Source organism: Drepanopeziza brunnea (genome assembly GCF_022702325.1).
Source record: "Drepanopeziza brunnea f. sp. 'multigermtubi' strain 214-2 chromosome Unknown ctg1, whole genome shotgun sequence".
In the NCBI taxonomy this organism is placed as follows: Eukaryota; Fungi; Ascomycota; class Leotiomycetes; order Helotiales; family Drepanopezizaceae; genus Drepanopeziza; species Drepanopeziza brunnea.
This window is the reverse complement of record NW_027094064.1, coordinates 3,916,754-3,937,506: the sequence shown is the minus strand read 5'-3', so window position 1 is coordinate 3,937,506 and position 20,753 is coordinate 3,916,754. Positions and strand designations below refer to the sequence as shown.

At 50.9% G+C, this 20,753-nt stretch overlaps 8 protein-coding genes across 8 annotated transcripts; 5 read left to right on the top strand and 3 right to left on the bottom strand.

The window, feature by feature from the left end:
* Positions 1 to 280: 280 nt before the first annotated feature.
* Positions 281 to 751, top strand: L3040_000701 (uncharacterized protein; the record flags this gene model as incomplete). The annotated part of the gene is made up of 1 exon (XM_066155271.1): positions 281 to 751. The coding sequence occupies one exon, from the start codon at positions 281 to 283 to the stop codon at positions 749 to 751; it is 471 nt and encodes a 156-aa protein (XP_066013306.1).
* Positions 752 to 2,155: 1,404 nt separating this feature from the next.
* On the top strand, positions 2,156 to 4,242 carry L3040_000700 (uncharacterized protein; the record flags this gene model as incomplete). The annotated part of the gene is made up of 3 exons (XM_066155270.1): positions 2,156 to 2,412; positions 2,630 to 3,905; positions 3,967 to 4,242. The coding sequence occupies 3 exons, from the start codon at positions 2,156 to 2,158 to the stop codon at positions 4,240 to 4,242; spliced, it is 1,809 nt and encodes a 602-aa protein (XP_066013305.1).
* Positions 4,243 to 4,809: 567 nt separating this feature from the next.
* On the top strand, positions 4,810 to 7,980 carry L3040_000699 (uncharacterized protein; the record flags this gene model as incomplete). Its single annotated transcript, XM_066155269.1, has 2 exons — positions 4,810 to 4,854; positions 4,906 to 7,980. 2 exons carry the CDS (start codon positions 4,810 to 4,812, stop codon positions 7,978 to 7,980), a joined length of 3,120 nt encoding a protein of 1,039 aa, XP_066013304.1.
* Positions 7,981 to 8,839: 859 nt separating this feature from the next.
* On the bottom strand, positions 8,840 to 10,182 carry L3040_000698 (uncharacterized protein; the record flags this gene model as incomplete). The annotated part of the gene is made up of 2 exons (XM_007288202.1): positions 8,840 to 9,121; positions 9,181 to 10,182. 2 exons carry the CDS (start codon positions 10,180 to 10,182, stop codon positions 8,840 to 8,842), a joined length of 1,284 nt encoding a protein of 427 aa, XP_007288264.1.
* Positions 10,183 to 11,312: 1,130 nt separating this feature from the next.
* On the top strand, positions 11,313 to 12,978 carry L3040_000697 (uncharacterized protein; the record flags this gene model as incomplete). Its single annotated transcript, XM_007288203.1, has 3 exons — positions 11,313 to 11,592; positions 11,644 to 11,779; positions 11,829 to 12,978. The coding sequence occupies 3 exons, from the start codon at positions 11,313 to 11,315 to the stop codon at positions 12,976 to 12,978; spliced, it is 1,566 nt and encodes a 521-aa protein (XP_007288265.1).
* A 238-nt stretch (positions 12,979 to 13,216) lies between these two features.
* On the bottom strand, positions 13,217 to 14,032 carry L3040_000696 (uncharacterized protein; the record flags this gene model as incomplete). The annotated part of the gene is made up of 4 exons (XM_066155268.1): positions 13,217 to 13,724; positions 13,816 to 13,869; positions 13,942 to 13,957; positions 14,005 to 14,032. 4 exons carry the CDS (start codon positions 14,030 to 14,032, stop codon positions 13,217 to 13,219), a joined length of 606 nt encoding a protein of 201 aa, XP_066013303.1.
* A 1,985-nt stretch (positions 14,033 to 16,017) lies between these two features.
* L3040_000695 (uncharacterized protein) lies at positions 16,018 to 18,363 on the top strand (the record flags this gene model as incomplete). Its single annotated transcript, XM_007288205.1, has 2 exons — positions 16,018 to 17,574; positions 17,647 to 18,363. 2 exons carry the CDS (start codon positions 16,018 to 16,020, stop codon positions 18,361 to 18,363), a joined length of 2,274 nt encoding a protein of 757 aa, XP_007288267.1.
* Positions 18,364 to 19,200: 837 nt separating this feature from the next.
* L3040_000694 (uncharacterized protein) lies at positions 19,201 to 20,477 on the bottom strand (the record flags this gene model as incomplete). The annotated part of the gene is made up of 2 exons (XM_007288206.1): positions 19,201 to 20,072; positions 20,231 to 20,477. The coding sequence occupies 2 exons, from the start codon at positions 20,475 to 20,477 to the stop codon at positions 19,201 to 19,203; spliced, it is 1,119 nt and encodes a 372-aa protein (XP_007288268.1).
* Between the last annotated feature and the right edge of the window lie 276 nt (positions 20,478 to 20,753).

Below are 20,753 nucleotides of genomic sequence, written 5' to 3'. Positions count from 1 at the left end.
TCTTTCCCGCATGAGCTTAGCATTACTCTATCTCAAAAGCGAGAGGTTTGATGACAGTCTTTGCATCAATGAGCAAAAGCAACGAGGGCCCGTAAATGCTTAGTTAGGGCTAGTCAGCCAGTCAGAGCGTTGTCATCTCTCTGTGTCTAGGCAGTTCCAAAAGATCGTCGCAAGAGTAAGGTACTACTTACTTACTAGCCGCACGAGTAGAAATCAGGCATCCCGGCTGACGAATGAGCGGATTCCCATCTTCTATATAAATATTCAAAGACACTTCATAATGCCAAAGACGATACTGGATCAAAATCTTTCATTTCAACACGTCTTTCAAACAAATCAGACTCAATCGGCAAACGCAACACGGCGCCGGCAACTTGCTATTCTGGGATTCAAATTGACGCGATGCGGAAGATTCAGCGTGCCATTGTGCAAGCTAGGTCTCTTCCTGTTCACCGCAGTAACCAAGATCAAAACCAAACAGAGCAAAACAATATTAAACGACGGAGATGCGACGAGAGCGCAGCTTACGGAGAAGAATAACGGCATTTGGAGACTCAACGATACACAACATCGTGACAAGCGACCGCATAATGCTCCAGCCCGTGCCGCATTCACCGACGGAGCATTGCAGAAGTCACCAGTTGCCGACAGCTCGCAGTCCCCGCGTGACCTTTGCAGCGCCGTTGAGTTAGGTATGAAACTGCGAAAAAGAGACCGATTCGGTTTCTTCGCCGGCCAGAGGTTGCGTTGATGTGGGCGACGTTCCCCGCAGATAATTCCGATGGATATGTAGCTGGTAGAGGTAAGTCGAGACGGTGTCTCAGAAGAGTCTTCCTTGTCTGGCGACGGTGCTACCTCCTGAAGTGGTGATCCCCCAAGCCAGGCTTGGACGCGGGACCGATGCATGCAGGACTCACCTATAGTACGTTGGATTCGGGATTCGTTGCACACACAGCAGCAGCTGGGCATGGCATGGCATGGCAGGCCATCAGCACGGCACGAGAGACGGGCGGCATGAGAAAAGCAGCTGTCGATCCCCTTTTCGTGAGGCGAGTATAGAAGGTCGAGGGTTGACGGTTGAGGGTCGACGGTTGATGGTCGATGGTTGATGGTCGATGGTTGATGGTCGATGGTTGAAGGTTGATGATTGATGGTTGATAGTTGATGGTTGTGAAGCAGAGACCGCTGGAAGCGACCTCCATATCCAGCGCTCAGTCAGGTGATCAGGATGACTGTAATGGGTTAGAAAGGTATTAGTCAGCAGGGTGATCATCTTCGGTTCTGATTGGCTCCTGTTGGTTTAGGGTGCACCGAGGGGCTGGCTTGCTCTTTGGCGCGAGCATGAATAGACGATGGGGAAGGCCCGCTCACTCACCCCCCACCCACCCACTACCTTCCTCATCGGGCCATGCAGCCGGATGGCGGCCAAGGCTGACGAGGGACGCGATTCGTCTAATCTCAATGATAACAAACATGTATAGGTATGTCGATAATACTAGTAGATCAGTAGATAATAGATCGGTAGATAATATATCGGTACATGCCTCATACAGACGGAGTTAATATCCATGGAGACAATAAACATATAGATAGAGTGGAAGGAAATGAGACCCAAGTACCGGTACAGTACAGTAGAGGGAGAGCGAAAGAAACTTCGTATCGCGGGGGTGCCAAGCTCCGCCCAGCACCTTATCGCGCATGGGAAGCAGGGGCACCAGGGGCACGACAGAGGACTCGGGAAGAAGCGACAGATTGACTACTCCGTATTACAGTATCGTGACGAAATCAATCGATCGCATGTCAATAAAGTCAACTTGCTAAGCGAAAGCCATTGCTGATAAAATGATAAACCATAAACCGATAAATACGGTAGACTGATAAAGAGACGGATAGGTAGACAACGAGCTGATAAGCTTCCTACTCGCTACTTCTTACCTAGCTGCTTGGATCTTGTACGCTGTATAAAAGTCACTGCGGCCCCACCCTACGCGAGTATTGATCCTCCTTCTGCTCCTCTTCACTGTCGCCGACTTGTTCTTCGTTAGTGGTATCTACCAGTATTTCCTTAGAAGAGTCGCTCAAACTTGCGAAGGGCCATCGATATATATATATATATATATACACTTATATATACAGGTACAATCTACTTATCGCAATGGCGAGTCACGTCAACAACGACGCGACGGTGGATGGCCCCCGCGAGCCAGCCGGCATAGCGGTCGACAGCGAGAAGGGCGTCAAGGACAATTCCCTCAAGGACTCCTCCTACCGCGAGAAGGAGGTCGATGGCAAGCCCATCAGTGCCAGCTACTCGAGCCAGGATGAGGAGCAGGAGCGTCCAGGCAAGGTGCGCAAGATCTGGTTGATGGCGAAGCCGTTCGCCTTCCCAGCTTTCTGGGTGGTGATGACTGGGTACGAACGAACTCTGCTTTTTTCCCTCTCTCTTTTTCCCCCCTTCCCTTTCCCCTTTCCTCTCTCCTCTCTCCTCCTCGCCCTCCCCCACCTGTCCTTCCTATCCATCAATTTTCTGCCCCCCTTGCGCGTGTAACGAACCACAACATACATCACACATCACCAGATCACCACATCACATTACACCAGACCAGGGACTGACAGACAGCTCGCACAGTTGGTGGATTGCAGCCCTGAATCTGAATCGTCACTCGATTGGAGGTCCGACCGAGTCCTGGCTGGTCCCGCTCCTACTCTGGCTCGCCCTCACCATCCGCCTGGTCACGCTATATGTGTCGACCAAGTTCCTCACCAAGCCAATTGCGATGATCTGGATGAAGGCCGTCTACGGCCCAGCTCACATGATCCCCCAGAAGCTGAGAACGCCTCTGTGCGGGGCTGGAACCATTGCGGTGTTCCTCGTCGGCACCTTTGCCAGTGACGAGACGGCAGACAACACGAGAGCCAACCGCGCCATCAGCTTGTTCGGCCTGGCCGTCTTCATTTTCGGCTTCTGGGCTACCTCCACGAACCGCAAGGCCATCAAGTGGCAGACCGTCATCGTGGGCATGCTGGCTCAGTACATCGTAGCCCTCTTCGTGCTCCGTACACAAGCGGGATACGACATATTCAATTTTATCGCCTTCCTCGCCACCTCTCTCCTCGGCTTCTCGAAAGAAGGAACTACTTTTCTGTTCAACGCCGACGCCCTCACCTTGGGCTACTTCGTCCTCAACGTCATCCCACCCATCATCTTCTTCGTTGCCTTCGTGCAGCTCCTCTACTACTGGGGATGGCTGCAATGGGCCATCAGCAAGTTCGCTACTATCTTCTTCTACGCCATGGGTGTCTCCGGTGCCGAAGCCGTCGTCGCTGCCGCTTCTCCCTTTGTCGGCCAAGGAGAATCCGCCATGTTGATCAAGCCGTACATCCCTCATCTGACATCTGCTGAACTACACCAAGTCATGACCTCCGGATTCGCAACCATCGCCGGGTCCGTGCTTTCCGCCTACATCGGCATGGGTATCAGTCCTCTCGCTCTCGTCTCTTCCTGCGTCATGTCCATCCCGGCATCCCTGGCCATCTCCAAGCTTCGCTACCCCGAGACCGAAGAGTCGCTGACCGCTGGAAACGCCGTCATGCCCAAGGACGATGAAGAGCGTCCTGCCAACGGTCTCCACGCTTTCGCGAATGGCTCCTGGCTCGGAATCAAAATCGGTGGTATGATCATCGCCGCGCTTCTCTGCGTGCTGTCCCTTCTTGGTCTGGTTAACGGTCTCCTTGGATGGTGGGGTCGCTACATCAATATCACGGACCCGGACTTGAGCGTCGAGTTGCTTGTTGGATACATCTTTTTCCCTATATCTTTCTTGCTCGGAGTCCCCAGAAACGGCGACATCTTCCGGGTGGCAAAGCTGATCGGACTGAAGATCGTGGCTAACGAATTTGTCGCTGTAAGTCCCTGTTCTTGAGATACCTCGATACCAAGGTCCCATGTGCTCACAAATCATCCAGTTCTCCGCCCTCGCCGACCAAACGCCCGGAAACGAGTACCTCAAACTCTCCGAGCGCTCCCGCCTCATTGCCACCTACGCCGTTTGCGGTTTCGGTAACATCTCGTCCGTCGGTACCCAAATCGGAGTCTTGTCCTCTCTCGCACCTGGCCAATCTGGCCGTATTGCGAAGGTTGCCGTGAGCGCATTGATATCCGGCGTTATGAGCACCTTGACATCAGCTAGTATCGCGGGTATGCTGATTGTTGACTCGGAGGCCTACACCAGAATCTCATAGACGACCTGTGGAAGATGTTTTTGCATTTTGCCACTTGAAGAGAAGCGAGAAATTTTGAATAATTGTGACGGCGTCTTGGAAAAAATAGAACAATGTATATTTGATGTAATGAATCATTGCACTGCTGTCGTGTCGTATTTGGCTGTGAAGTTTTCTTCTGTTTGGACAGCCTGCTGCCGTCGACTCTCTTCATCTGCCATGTAGGCACTGGGGCGTCAAAAACAAGCGATTATTTAACAATTAGGGAATGTGCGGGCGAAGTTGCGGCCCCTGCTACGAATTAAAAACTAAAAACATACAACAGCAGGTATTCGCTGGTGGTCACCCACCCAACTACTAATCTGCCGATCTGAGGCTTGTGTATGGCAGAGCGAACGGGATGCCCAATTCTCCTCAGTCTATGGTCGTATGTATCTGCTAAGGTTTTATGTGGGTATATAACATTTAAGATATTTTGCGCTTCTTTTTCGGAGGTTTAAGCGGATCCGGACTTCTCAGCCTTGTGCAACCTTGTCCGCCTCGTTGAGCCAAACCCAGACCGCATAACGTGCTTTACCCAGATCTGCAATGGAAAACGGCGCACGCTCTGCGAGGAATGAGCTCTTCCAACAGGTATCTAGGCCATCTCTTCTTTATCGGGAAACCCCGCTGATAGTCACACAGCTCAAACCTAGGTGTGTTGAGCTCAGCCAGCTAGTACTGCGAGACGACGGTAGCGCAACCAGTGCCAAAGCCCTGATAAAAGCCGCAGCCCAGCTTCTCGTAATCCTCGAAGAAAAGTGCCAGCGGACGGACGGCGTGTTCGACGGGAAATTGGCAGACTACGTCTTCTTCCCGCTCTCTCAGATCCTTCAGCGCAAGAAGACCTATACCGACCGGCTGTCCGAAGTCACAATAAGATGCACGAGGGTGCTGCTCGAATACGGGTGGAGAGACTCGGTCGCCCTGGACCTTGCGAAGCAGCTCCTCATTCTCCTCACCTTCGTCGCCGGCGGGGTGCCTGGGAAAGAGGTTTCTGCGCGCCCGCCGGAGGAGCTGCTGATTGAGGCGTTCGGAGCTCTCGCCGCGCTCTTCCGGGATGTGGCACATACGCCGGGGGGTCCAGCATCTATGGTCGATTCCGGTACTATACCTGCCTTGGGACACTGTGTCACGGTGATCCTGGATGGGGTTACAGATGGGCCATCGGCGGCGGCACAGCTCCAGGCTCTGCAAGCTCTGCATGCTATCTGGCGCTGCGTCAAGGATCCCCAAGCTCTTTCTAACTTCCTACCCGGGACGGTTTCTGCGCTGACCAAGTTCCTCATGCCCGGGACTGCGACTCGGAGGTCGCGCAAGGCTCTGGTCAAGGCGCTAGAGGTCCTTACACATGTTCTCGTTTCTACCTTGAGCGATCTCCGAACGCGAAATATCAGGAGCGAGAGAATATTAGAAGAAGACAAAAGGAACAGTGAGGAACAAGAGAATCTTACCAAGCCATGGCTGAAGGCAACTGTTGGTCAAGTCAAATTGGCCCTGTCCAATATAATCAGACTCCGAAGCCACGAGTCAGTAGAAGTAAGAAAAGCTTTGAACAGTCTCTGTATTACCCTGTTGGACGAGTGCCACGAGACGCTCTCCGAAGCTGCTTCCATACTGGTTGAGACTTGCATGACCCTTACTGGTATTGATTTCGAAGGCGATTCGAGCGAGAGATCAACATCTCTCGTAGATCTCGCATCTATATATTCGGATCTAACAGACTTGATCAAAATTACGCTTTACAATTGGGTCACAAGTCTTCCTCGAGTTATGCAGTCTAATGACGAGATGGCCAAACGCGCTGTGTTAGGTCAACTATCGAAAGCCCACGAGCTACTTGTTGGGCTGAACCTGGAGTCTTCGATTCTCGAGGACGCACTTGGCGTGTCTCTTCGAGATAGCATTACTGTTACTCTCGAAGCTTCGCCTTTACCGAAAGGTGTCCAAGAAGCAGAATTCGACATGAATAGTCAAGCTGCGATGACACTAGCAGCGGACAATACTCTTGCATACCAATTCCACCCGATCATCATGGGGGAGCAGAGCCAGCTGCAGACTCGAGATCAGCTCACAGCATTGATCGGTAGGCTTGGGACCAGGCAGTCGCAACTAAACATGGCCAGCGAGATGCTAGAGTACGCACGATCCGCATCTGGACCCAGTCTTCTGTCGGCATACTGGCTTGCATCACAGATTCTTCGCTCCGCAGAATCGAGCAACAAAGACCTGGACGAGTTCTTGGTGTCATCACTCACAGACTCAGACGAGCAAGAGTCTATAAATGCAGAGCTATTTTCGTTCTCTCTTTCCCTTCTAGTAGATACCGACGATAGATCTTCAGATTGGCGCCTTCGAGCCATTGCTTTAGAAGTTGTGGCAGACGCTTCTCGGCGCATGAAGACTGGCTTCAAAACCGAGCTGGTAGACACACTGTACCCGGTCGTCCAACTTCTCGGAAATCCCAACACAAGATTGCGAGAACACGCCATAACCAGTCTAAACATCATCTCCAAGTCCTGCGGCTACCCCAACGCGAGTGAGCTGATCGTTGATAACGTAGATTACATGGTTAACGCCATCTCGCTCCGCCTAAACACCTTCGATATCTCCCCTCAGGCACCACAAGTCCTAGTCATGATGATCCGCCTCGCCGGCCCCTCTCTCCTCCCCTACCTTGATGATGTTGTAGACTCCATATTTGCCGCGCTGGACAATTTCCACGGGTACCAAGCTCTGGTCGACGTCCTCTTCTCGGTGCTTGGCGAGATCGTCTCTGTAGGCGCAATATCTGGCCAGCTACAAATCGAAGCCGTACCCTCCCCCAACCACCGCAAAACCCGACCTGCACCACCTTCGATCGCAGACATCGTCAAACTCCTCACACGCACACCTATATCCACAGAAACTCCGCTCGAGTACGAAGCCGTCCCTCAAAGACCGTGGAAATCGGCGAAAGACCTTCTCGATGAAATACGACCCTTGCCCAAAGACTCCTCCGACCCAGCTCCCGAAGAAGAGGAAGAAGAAGAAGCAATCCCAGATCAAGACCAGGATCAGGAAATAGCCAAACCACCCCCCACCAAGACATATACTATGCTCCAGCTCATCTCCCGTCACTGCCAACACCACCTCACCTCCTCGTCGCCCCATCTGCGCACCAAACTGCTCTCCCTCCTTCGTACGTCCGCACCCGCCCTCGCCTCCGACGAAGATCTATTCTTACCTCTCGTAAATGACGTCTGGCCCGTGCTCATCACGCGTCTGTACGATCCCGAGACGTACGTGCAGACCGCAGCATGCGACACCGTAGCCGAACTCTGCCGCTGCGCGGGCTCCTTCCTCTCGTCCCGCATCCGGCACGAATGGCGCGCCCTCACGACGCTCGCCAGAAATTCCAAAGCCGCATCCGCAAACGAGAAGGCGAACGCGAAGGCGGGCCGGGGCGCGCACAGCCAGGCCAGCCGGGTCTGGGAGGCAGTCGTGCGGCTCCTGAGCGCCGTGGTGGAGTGCGTCGGGGTCGACGACGAGATGTTCGACGAGGTGCTCGACGTCCTAGGCACGCTGGCGTGGGAGCGGCACGGCGTGAGGGAGGCGCTGGAGGCGGTTAATGCCGATGCAGTGTGGTTGGCGATGCGGCAGGCGGGTGGGAGGGACGGGACCGATGTAGATGTGCTGCCGACCATGCCGGGGTTTCAGTTTGTGGAGTTGGAGTTATGAGGGCAGAGTGGGGTCAGATGGGTAGGTAGCGTTTTTATGTCGTTTTTTCGTTCGTCCTTCCGTCCGTCGAAGTAGGGTTTGTAAGTGGGAGCGAAGAGATGGAGTTAGGTGTGTCTTCGCATTTTGTTGCAAGCCGGAGTTTGGGGATATGGCAAATGGGAAATGGGAAATGGAACTTGGGACTCGGAACTTTTCCTACCGAGACTCGCGGCGGATATAAGTCAGGAATTTTTTTGTGTACGTTTTAGTGAATCTTTGAAAAAATGACAGAAGATACGAATGAAACGATGTTCGAACGAATGAAGAGAATTAGATGGAAAGGATAGAGTTTTGAGATTTTTCGGTTAGATCTCATTCTCCTTCTCATTCGGACCTTGGCTGCTGGATTTTCAGCATTTATTTTATTTTTGTCGATCCCAGCCAGTATTACCACTCGGCTGGAATGGACGGGCAGGTGGTGAAGGCATCTATCTATGTCTTTCTCACAAAGTCCAGAAATGATGGTCATTTAGCAGTATTCACACGGAATTCTTAGATGCCAGGAATGCATGTTACTATTGGCACAAGGCAGCAAGACCGGTTTTTCTTTTCGGATACAACAAAAAACCATGCAGTTGAGAAGCGCACAATACACAACAGAAGAGCACCGCAAATTAGACATCTCGCAGATCTACTACTAGCAGTACTACCAGCAGGCGATCTAACAAATCCATCCACAAGCCACCTCACCGAAAATGAGTTGAAGTCGATTCCAAAAACCCTCTTCAGCCATCGTCCAGCGGCGTGTACCTGCCAATTGTGATACTCTGGATCTCCTGGTACAAGAATAGCACTGGAGGATATGAATCGACTGGACAGATTACTCGGAGTCATCGTCGTCGCTCTCGGCCTCGGCGAGCCAGATGATGAAGGCTTCAGCGGACTTGCGGACCTTCTTGCTGGTGGGGAGATCGATGTATTTTTTACTGGCCTTGGTGCCCCACTTAGTGAGGAAATCCTCGGAGAAGAGGTCTTCGTTGTACAGAGCCATGAGGATCTTGGAGGTCTCTTCGTAGAACCTGGGGTCCTTTTGGCCACGGAGACCGATGAAGCGCTCGACACCACCCATGAGAGCCTTCTCATGCTTCTCAGATGTGACCATCTAGCAGATGTTAGCATGTTCTAGATAGAATGTTTGTTTGAAGGTGCAAATAGACTTACGCTTTTAAGCATGGAGGCACGGGTAGGAATCTGCCTGGCAATGTTGTCATCGAAGATGGTCTGGACCAGTACTAGGAGAGTGCGGTGCTTGGTCTCAATGCCAAACTCCTTGGCCTTCACGTAGATGGCGACATCCTCAACCTGGTCGACGCTTCCCTTGGCTTCAGCTTCGTTGGTGATCCAGTTTCCAAGTTGGTCGTAGGCGGAGTTGCCACCACCTTCTCCATCCTCGTCTTCATCGTCACCAAGGACAAGCTTTTGCTTGAGATCATCGGAGAGCCCCTGCTGACGAGCACGAACAGCCTCAGCGGACATATCAACAGTCCACTCGTCGTCTCTGGCGTCAACTGGCTCATCGAGCTCTTGAGCCTCGGCATTGATGCGGCGGGTCAGTTCATCGTCGCTACCAGCATCGATACCACCGTCTCCGTTCTCGTTGGATCCGTTCTCGGAAATGTTCTCGCTTCCACTGTTCTGCCCATTCTCGTCACCGTTGGCGTTGGCGTTACCGTTCTGCTTGGCCTTGCGAGCGGCCTTCTTGTCGGCCTTGTTCTTCTTGCCGGTCTTTGGCTGGTTCTTGAGAATGAAACCACTGAGCTTGAGGCGCAGATCGACATCAGAACGAACACCACAAGCCTTGCAATCAAGGATAATAGTCCCGTCCTTGATGACGACCTCAGTCTCAGGGTTCTTGCATTTCTTGCAAAGGACGAACTTATTGATGAAGCCGTCAAGGTACTCCTGGAGCTTCGATGCCTCATGAGCACCATTGATGATCCATCGGTCGTCAGCAGGGTTCGAGTTGGTCTGGGCTCCGAGTTCAAAACCGAAGTACTTGATGACGTAGGCTCCAGGGCGGGCAAGCGAGTTTGCCACACTGCTAAGATTGACGATGACAGTCTTAATGCCATTGCCTTTCCCTTCAATCTTAGACTGGAGCTTCTCCATCTTGTAGCGGTAGAAGGGGTCCTTCACATCGCTACGGATATTTATGGTAGCCATGATTGCGATTTGTTTGGAGAGATTCGGCTTTTTGTAACGTGTATCAGAGGACGTAGAACTTGAGACGACCGAATGACGTGGCAGTTGACATACAGAAGAATCGGCTGAGGGAGCGAGAGAGCACGGAAAGTAATGCTAGGTTGCCTGGGTTGTTGCTAACGAGACATTCGATAAGCAGAGGGGTATTAGCCGTTGCTACTGAAGTAGGAACTACAAGGTTTCCGCGGTATGCGAAATGGTCGCAGCTCGAGAGGCGGCTGGTGTCTGAGGTCGTTGGCGTGGGGTGTGAGATACATATAACGCAGATGTACCTGTTGACGTGCTGGTTCTATTTATTTGGGAGGGTGTCGACGGAAGGAGATGCTTCCTGGACCGGGTGTCGTAGATGACTGGCCGAGAGAGGGGGGATACGTTTGAAGAAGGCGGGCGGACGGGCGAAGCGTTTTCTCTTCTGTTCTGTTTTATGCCGTCGGTCTCGAACGTAGAATCCGAATGGCAGGAGGCGAAATTTTATTGTCGCGGATGGTGAAGCGTGTTTGTAAGGGACGTAGAGACGTAGAGGTGGATGGGGTGTGTTGGTGTTGTTGAGGAGTTGGTCAAAGAGGAGGTCGGTGGTTGGTACTTGAAGGAAGCGGTTGCGCTTCGACATTTTTTTTTAGTGCGATGTCAGCTGATTCAGAAAAACTGCTAAATAAGGTAGACTCACCACAACCACCAGATGACTGATATCTCTCATAAATAGACTCACCAATATATTAGCAAACTTCGCTATTCAATCACTTACTCACCCAATCACTTTGTGTATTCTGTTTATCATCCAATATCAGAGATTCACCTCTTTGTCTGCTCTTTCTCTATTCTATATCATTGATCACGGGATCAAAACGTTCGTGGTTAACTAGGTACTCTTTCTGAATATCTTCTCTATCTTCTTCTGGCCACAACAGTATGATATTTATTCTGCTTTCATTTCGACTGAAATGCCCTGCCTGACTTCAATGTAGATTAGAGAAAGCCTCTCCTACTCCTGTCACTGTCAATACGAGGCCGGTCAAGCGGTTTAGAAGAAAAAAGTATTATATGTTATTGCAACGTTCCGTAGCGTGGGCATACTCCGTACTTCATTCAGCATGGCTAAAGTAGATTACTCGCTCTACCTTGTCACCGACTCCACTCCCGCAATTCTCGGAGATAGAGATCTGGTCGAGGTGGTGGAAGCAGCACTTGACGGGGGAGTGACTCTGGTTCAATACCGAGACAAGGTCAGCGACACAGGGCTCCTGATAGTCACTGCCCGGAAACTGCATGCCGTAACCAAGAAGCACAACATTCCTCTGCTGATCAATGACCGAGTGGATGTGGCTCTGGCCGTTGGCTGTGAGGGTGTCCACATCGGTCAAGATGATCTAGGTGTGTACTGTTGGCCAAGAGCTCATGTTCATCGCATCTGACTTCATCCAGATCTCTCAACTGCCCGCAAGCTGCTCGGCAAAGACGCAATCATCGGTGTGACAGTATCCACGGTAGAACAAGCTCTCACAGCTTGCAAAAACGGCGCAGATTACCTCGGTGTAGGCACAATGTTTGCAACCGGAACGTGCGTCTAATACACCCTCAAACGCATACCCACACTGAATCTTTACCAGTAAAGCAAACACCAAAGAAATCATCGGCACAGCAGGCACGAGGGAAATCTTATCTGCCATCTCAGCAGTGGGTAAAAACGTCAAAACCGTGTCAATAGGCGGCATCAACGCTTCCACTGTCCAACGCGTCCTCTTCCAGTCCTCAGCACCTGCCAAAAACCTCGACGGAGTTGCGGTTGTGAGCGCTATCATTGCAGCCAAGGATCCGAAGAAGGCTGCTGCAGAGATTTTGGAGATGGTGAGGACGCCGGCGCCATTTGCTGCAGCTTCGTTGGCCAATGTCCAGAAGAAAGTGGATGTGGCAGCGTTGGTTGAGCAAGTCCCAGGAGTCATCAAAGCGGTAGCCGAGAAAACGCCTCTCTCGCATAACATGACGAACCTCGTAGTACAGAACTTCGCAGCCAACGTGGCCCTTGCAGCCGGTGGCTCTCCCATCATGGCCAACTACGGAGAAGAAGCTGCTGATCTCGCAAAGTTGGGCGGTGCTCTTGTCGTCAACATGGGCACCGTGACGCCTGATGGGATTCTGAATTATTGCAAGGCGCTGAAGGCTTACAATCTTGAAGGTGGGCCTGTGGTTTTTGATCCTGTCGGAGGTGGTGCGACTGCTGTCAGGAGGGATGCTGTCAAGAAATTGATGGCTGCTGGATACTTCGATGTGATCAAAGGCAACGAGGGAGAGATCAAGACGGCTCTCGGCGCAGTGGTGCAGCAGAGAGGTGTGGATAGCGGTGCTAGCACCTCTACAGACATGGAGAAAGCCATACTCGTTCGCGATCTTGCTGCAAGAGAACGCAATGTTGTCGTGATGACTGGCGCTACAGACTTCATCAGTGATGGCGAGCGAACATTCGCCGTATCCAATGGTCATGAGCTGCTCGGCAAGATCACAGGAAGTGGGTGCGTCTTGGGCACTATTATCTCGGTCATGTTGGCCGTTAGTCGAGGGGACAAGCTTCTGGCTGCCTTGGCTGGACTCCTACAATATGAGATTGCTGCTGAAATTGCGGCTAGGAGGGCGGATGTCAAAGGTCCTGGCACCTTCGTGCCTGCGCTTATTGATGAGCTGTATAATTTGCACAAGGTCACTAGCAACGGTGATATGAAGTGGCTGGAGGGTGCGAAGGTTGAAGCTGTTGAATTCAGATGAAGGAACTAACTAGAGGTTGTCAAAGTTGGTATATATGTAGGTGCATTTCTACACAGGTGACTAAGCAGATATCAAATTTATCTTTATAGTTCCAACTTTCGTTATTCCTATATTAGTAGTCCCCTTGTGAGCTGTTCTGTAACACCGGATCACGAATATACGGCCTGGAATCCCTCCATCCCTGGACCCAAGCCAAAATCACACAACTATCTACCCTACTTTGCTCACCCGTGCTCCTCTATATCTTACTCTTCCCCAGCAATGCTCCCACAACCTCCTTCGTCTTTCCACTATATTCCTTCACGACCCCAGCAACCGCCTTAAACTCCGGAATCCCCGCATCGCCCATACACTCATAAATCCAACTCTCGCTCGTCGTGATGACGGCGCCCTCCCCCCTCAGCCTATCCAGCGCCACGCCAATCTCTTCCTTGTTACAGCTACTGACCCCGTCCGCCAGCACGTACACCTTGTGCCCCGCCGCCAGCAGATCCAACGTCGTCTGCGTGACACAGATGTGCGTCTCGATGCCCACAATAGCAATCTCGGACGGCGGGCTGGAGGAGAAGTGCTGCGAGATCTCAGGGATCCACATGCTGAACGCCGTCTTGTCGACGTGCTCGACGGCCGTCGACAGGTCGATTTCGGCGCACGTGGGTCCGAGACGCGCCCGGTTCTGCGTCGTGGCGTAGATGGGCACGGAGAGGACAGCGGCTGCCTTGAGGAGTTTTTGCGTAGTGACGATCCTGCGTCGATAGATAAGTTGCACTGTGAGCTTTCTGCCGGGGTATATTTGGAATATATGGATGGCAGTGAGAGGAGCGGGAGGAGACGAACAGCTTCTCGTATTCCCATATCGGCCCGCGGAACTTCTCTTGGATGTCGCAGATGCTATATATCGTTGCTGTCAGTAGCTGGACTTATTCATCCGGCTCTTGTTGGTTGGTGACGGGTGGAACGGACAAAAGAGCCGGCCTGTCTATGTTCTGTGAGCCAGAGAGATTGCCATTGAAGAAGGGGATTTACTAAGGCGTCTTCTGGATTTATCTGCCATCTCTGAGATACTCTCCAGCTCGACAATAGTTAAAGACGTGGTTGCTGGACTCTGGAGCACAAATACGATTGGGATGGCGGGGTGGTGGGGCTGACGAACGATCCCGAGCCGAGGATCATGATGGATAGGCTTTCTCCGCTTTTCCCTGATATTAGCCGATGCTTATTATGATGCTTAAAACACAGAACCTGAGATTTCCCTCTATTAGATCTGGAATTTTACGATTACGCCACGTATCGGTTGATAAATTATTGATCATCTTGATAATCAATACTGTTTCGGCACGTAAAATTCTCTACGTTGGACAACCCAATCAAGAAATCGAGAGTAGTCGTTATGATATTCTTAAGCGAAAGATGGAATTCCAAGTCATGACCGGGCCCTATTATAGGAGCATCTTACGATAATCTTCTGTTTTAACGAGTGCTCTCAAAGTACTCACGATTATACTCGTCTCAAGCAATTCCAATGTAGCACAACGAAGGACGGTTAAGGGGGAAAAAAATAACCGAGATTACGAACAGAGCACGACCTCGCTTACTAAGGAAGCAAACTTATCAAGTCCACTTCAAAAGATCCAAATCCCCGCCGAGCAGAGTATGAAAACGAAGGCTTTCATACCACTCAAAATCAATCGAGACTTTATATCCGATGCCTAGAAGTTGATATATTATGTATAACTTCCTTCATGCCATAACCAGCTCTCAATCACAGAACTGCCCGCGACTAAATAGCGACCCCCTTTTCCGCGCAAAGAATACGGTCATGATTGGAATTCTGGATCGGCCACGGAGAGCTTTCGGGCAAGAAATCGCAACAGCAACGACGGCCTCTTTCAATCTTCGAAGGGTGGGCTTTCAGGCTCAACCCTTGCCAGCCAAGTTGTGTTTCTTGCATACCGTATCGGCGATTACCAAGCGGACGCCACAAGCGAGAAGAAAGGAAAACAAAGGGCTCGAATAGAAAGAAGCACGGAACCCCATCGGACTTTTTATCTTCTAACGAAGCTATTCTCGTCCGTGGAAGGAAGAGCACTTCTTTCAATATCGATTATCACAGTCTCCGTCTCTGGAAGCTCCCGGTAGCGTGTAGCGTAGCCGGCGCAGTCGATGTACATCTCAAGAAATGAATATTCCCAGCGAGTCTTGACTCTTTGGGTGTAAGAGATAGGAGAGTCCGGCTGTCATGGTATATACAATAAGGCGAACTGGTATGAATTAAGTGAATACTGCGCTGTAATTGTGTAAGCAATGTTCGTGACTCCCTTCGCATGATGGTAATTGCGAAAGTGCTCAACGTGACTAACGTGACTCGGATGGAGGCTTCAGCGTACGCTTGCGCAGTTCCAAACGGCAGATTCGTCGCCAGGTCTCTCGTTGTGATGTATCGAAGGTCTCTTCTAGGCGTATACGCAAGGGAAGAAAATGCGATGAGAAAGTGACTGATGTCCTGGGGGGGGAAAGTGCAGGATGGGTAAAAGGTCCGTACTGCCGGTAAGGCTGGCCCCAATGAGGACATGGTTGCATCTGGACACATTTCTCTCATCACAACTGAAGATTTACTTTTAATCTCAATATCTCATTTGCTTCTGAAAGAGCAAGATGTTGGGGTTTTCAGCCGTACGCTACAAGGATTCCTTAGCCAAGTAACGCCACGACATTGGTCACACAGCAGCCATTTGTCTGGCCTATTGCCAGATGAAATGGAGCGGACCATACCGCCATGAATAGTTGTGGCGTTGGAGCTGAATGTTGACGACTGGAATTGGTAGGGTAAGGGTTCCGAGGCTTATGCTATTGTCAGGAGACGAGTCTAAATCAACAAACTGATTCCCGACCCCCAGATTTACCATATTAACTCTTTACTCCCGGAATTTCTTGCGTAACACTCATCTAAATCTAGCTCAAATATCTCTTGGTACTTGACGACTTTCGAAATCATACTTACAATCCCCGGGGTCGAATTCTTCCAAGGAAAGCTCCCCAATGACTCTGCCATTCAGGCTCATCGGCCAAATCGATGGCAAATTTGCTGTCTTCGATACCAACAGCGCTAGGTACACGGTTAATAGCTTTGACATAATCACATATACATGGGGTGCGCCAGCCAAAGTCAAATATAATCCATCGAAATGTGGAATAGAAGGTGTGAGTTGGAACGTGACGATAGCCGAGAAGAAGCTGGAAGATATCAAAGCGTTAATGATCACGCAAAATATACGGTACCTGTGGGCAGACTGCTTATGCATCAACCAGGAGGAGGATGGACCTGGCGAAGAGAAAAGCTCGGTTGTACCCATGATGTATCAGTACTACAGAAGTGCTAGCAGATGCTTCATTCTTATGGATATGGAGGAAAGATGGGACCCACAAGAGACTGTCGACGATCTCAAGTTCATCGACCACATCCTTGCCAACATGGGCGGAGCATCACTCGCCTCAGAGGCCATGCTGTCGCCAAATCTGACAAATCGACTGTCGAAATGGGCGAGCGAGAAGTGGTATTTCCCCATAGATTTTGCGACAGTGCGATCCACCGCGATCGACGTGGGTGTGCTGAACTGCTACGCGACGAGTATCCGCAAGGTCAAGGAGTTGTTTGAGAACAAGTATTTCACGCGGGTGTGGACTTTCCAGGAAATGCTCCTGGGCAAGAACATTACAATGTACGGCGTGGGAGCCGGTGGAATTGTATTCTGCCTTGGGCAGCTCGATACTTGGATGGATTTGGCAACCGAGTCAAAAGATAAGGCAGTCAAACTTTGGGCATGGATAAACACTTCACGCGTTCTGAAGACAGCGTCGGTCAATGCCATCCTGGGAAGACTCGATGACGACTTCGAATCGCTGAATAGCCTCCAGACTCAAGTTCGAGGTATGACCTGCGCGAGAACGGATATCATCAACGGTGGTCCTCGCTGGTGGTGCGAAAATCATAAAGGTGTCAGTAACGTCTTCTCTGCGATTTCAATCACACCTCGGGAGTGTGGCGTACAGAAGGACATATTTTTGGGACTTCTAGGCGTCTTCGAAGGTCTATTCACCCCGGCAGAGGTTAAGCATGACCTGAGCAGTGAAGATATGGGCAAAAATTCTTTCGCTTTTTTTAAGCAGCTGTCCCTGAAGACTGGGCTCGCGTGGACCAAACTTGCAGTAAGCAGCGGAGAAAGGGGAGAGTATGACTGGATTCCGGTGTTGCCTAGCAACAGCAAGCTCTTGACCACCGACTGTTTTGCCGCTGTACTCAATCTAGGTCGTCTGAAGAATAGCATGGCCAAAACTTTAGCAATCACCGGTCTGGTTGGCGCCCCTAAGAAATATATGAAGATCGTTCTCACCCAGGACAAAAAAGGGAGAGCTTTCGAGTTCCTCTTCAAGGGCTGTAATGCCGGCAAGAAGGTCAGCACGGGATTGTTCCAAAAGGAGTTGATCCCTGTCTACGATCAAGCCCGAGATGTCTCCGGGGACGAAACAGGAAGAATTCTGGTACAGTGTGCAACTGTCCTGGGCAGTATCATGGACCCCGGAGGAAACGTCGTCCAGGTAAGCCAGCAGTGTTTCTTCTTCGTGATACTCTCCGAATAAATTTGCTGAATCTGAATATCCGGGCTGTAGTACAGACGAAGGCTACTTGCCAAGCTCCAGCCATTATGGCAGATAAGTGACCCAAATGCGAAGCCTACTGGATGGCAAGACAGATGTGTGAGCGGCACTGATTGGGAAGACCCGCATCCCCTTTATTTCCGAGTCCACAATAGATCGATGAACTTTAGGATGGGTGCAATATACGATTGCGGATCTCGCCTCCAGAACGAAAGCACGCGGGACATCTCGTGTACCGTCCGTGTGAATTGTGGATGTATGATAGTTGCTCCTTTCTCCCTGATGTTCGGAGCCATCACTGCAGTGGCGGGGTGCTCTCTCGGCGAGATATCTGCATCTTTGGAAGGGGACAGGATCATCTTGAAGGATGGCCTAGGCTTGGTCCAAGTTGGAGATGTGGATGAGGCTCCGCAGGCATTCGACCTGGTAGCATTCGGAGGCGACGTCCTCTCCCATAGGGAATATGCATCACAATGCAGGGCCACAAGGGACCACAAGCCCGTCGAGCCTAAGCTGCAGTGGCCAAGAGGCAGAGCTTTAGTGCGAGATGGCTTCAAGCACGGTATCACAGACTCAATGAGAGACTATGGATATTTCGAAAGCGGTGGCTCTGGCAATTTGCTGATCTGTCGGAACAATCCCATAGGACGTTACATGAATGTCGGGGTTTGTATCGATGACTGGATCGAAAACAAGAGTGGAGGCTACGCAGCAGTAACCATCAAATAGTAGAGACAGTCGGAGGTTGAATGAGCAACTTACAAGTAGTTTGGGGGCTTTGAGAAGGAGAAATGAGGTGCTCATTTCGAATCACATGACACACGTTACTTAATCTTACAATCGACTGTGAGAAATTATATATACATAAAAAAAAAATCATATATATATATATATATATATAATATACACAAAGGCACGCACACTTGAGCACGTCGCGGGATGACTTGCTCCCAGGCGCGATGAGGTTGGACGAAACCAACAAGCTTGACCCAGCGAACGAGGTAGTATGCTGAGACTAAAGGTGCATCTCTCAACTGGAATAGGAAGGAGCACCCGATCCTTCATCTTGGTGTTGCTGGAATGTCGACGATCAATCAATAAACAAATCTACAATATGCCAGTCTCCGGATATGTAAGACACTATAAGTAAACTGGTGGCTCTTATATCATTTCGAGCCTCCAAAATCTCCCCTGCTAAAGGATAGAGGCCCGTCCGCTAGGATGGGCATCAGGATATCTATGTAGGCCGCCCATAAAGGCGATATGCGCTGCAGTCAGGACCTTGTAAGCTGAGCGATCTAGGCCTCGGACGAAGTATTTGGCGACAGAGGAGAGATTAAGCTCGCTCTCTTGCTTCTATCTGATTATATTTGCGGTTTCTGATCATAGAATCAGAGATTGAAGAGCCGTATCTCAAGAGGGCAGAAGAAATTTCGATCTCGGCTCCTCTGCAAGTGAGAAGAACAGGAGGGCGAATTTCTCGACCAGCACCATGCAAACGCAAGTGGGCAAAATCATGAATACAGCTGGTCCCTCAGCTACTACCTATGCTATCCGACGCCTTTCCTAACCAATATGCATCGGTCCTTCGTCCTTCGGATTGCTCTGTCTCCACCGCACCAAACATAACAAGTCATAAACACTCTCCAAAACCTTCGCGGCTACTCCAAGCTCCTTCCCCCTCCTCACCGCATCCCCAAGAATAACCTCGATCTCCATCGGCCGCCCATTCTCCCGATCTAGCAGCATACTCGGCCTGTAAGTACTCGTTTCTGGGCTCCTCCACAACATCTCCTGCACCAAATCCTCCGTCAGCTCCGTGCCGTCTGCTTTCGCGATGGCTACGATTTCCCGCATGATGGGTTCAACGAGCCGTTCGCGTGCGCCGGAGCGTTGGACTTCCCCGAGTGTCATCTCCATGAGGGCACAGAGGCCGTTGAAGGGTGCGTTCCAGAGGAGTTTGGTCCACCGTGCTAACATCATGTCTGGTGCTAAGGTACAACTCGCTGCTCCGCCTTGAGAGTACAATTCGATGAACGTCTTCGTACGCTCGGCACTCACTTCATCCGAGATACCAGGATGGTAGTGGGCACCGATATGTAAGCGATCAGGCCCAATTTGGCGGACTTTGTTGGCGCCCTCTGTGAAGGACCCAATCATGGAGACAGCGGACATAGTGACGTTTGCGGGGAATGCCTTGACGAAGGGCATGTGGATGAAGATGCCATTCTGTATTAACACGATGGCTGTTAGACCGGGTGTAATCAAAGGTGTGACCATTTCGGAGAGGGAGTATTGATCTGGGAGTTGTTTGGTACACAGGACGAGGAAGTCGTAGCGTTCTCTCGCTGACTCCATGGGTGTTGCGGCACCTGTTGGCAGCGGATTTGTGTTTGCTGGTCGGGCACCAAAAGTAGCCTCTTCAATGCTGGGGACAACTGAGTTCACGTCAACTAAATGCTCTCCCATTCGGTGATCTCGTCTCATTATCCCATCCATCTCATCCACACCGTGGACTCGAGACTTCATGCCCCAGTCCCAGAACAAGCCATCGGATGAACAGTGTTTGAAGGTAAAGCTAAACAAAATAACTCACCTCTCGACGGTTTCCAACCTTTCAAACTCCCGTGATCAACACTTTCAATATCAAAGCCCTTCTCGTTCACAAGCTCATAGCTGCCTCTCAACACAACCGTCACCCTAGCCTTATTGCTCTTCTCCAAAACCACGGCCGCGATTGTTCCCACGCCCCCACTGCCGACAAGACATATATTAAATTCTTTCTCTGCTTCCTGAGTTGCGGTAGATGGCCGCGTTGGCGCTGGGCTGAGGAAGGTCGCCATCTTTATTGTTGCGCGGAGAGGGTTAAAAGAGGAGTCCGAGGTGACTCGTCGATGGAAGGGGAACCATAGAAGAAGAATTGCTCCACAGGTGACGTGCACTTATTTTGTGTTACTGTTCATCCCCACGCACTGTTTTCTATGAAGTTCTCCCCTCGATTCTTCCATACGTCTGAACCCGGAGATACTAGGTCTGTCGAACGGTAAATGTGACCAATAGCAGAGCTACAATCGATTGAATAATAGAGTTTTGATGGAGCTGAGAACGAAGTTTAAAAG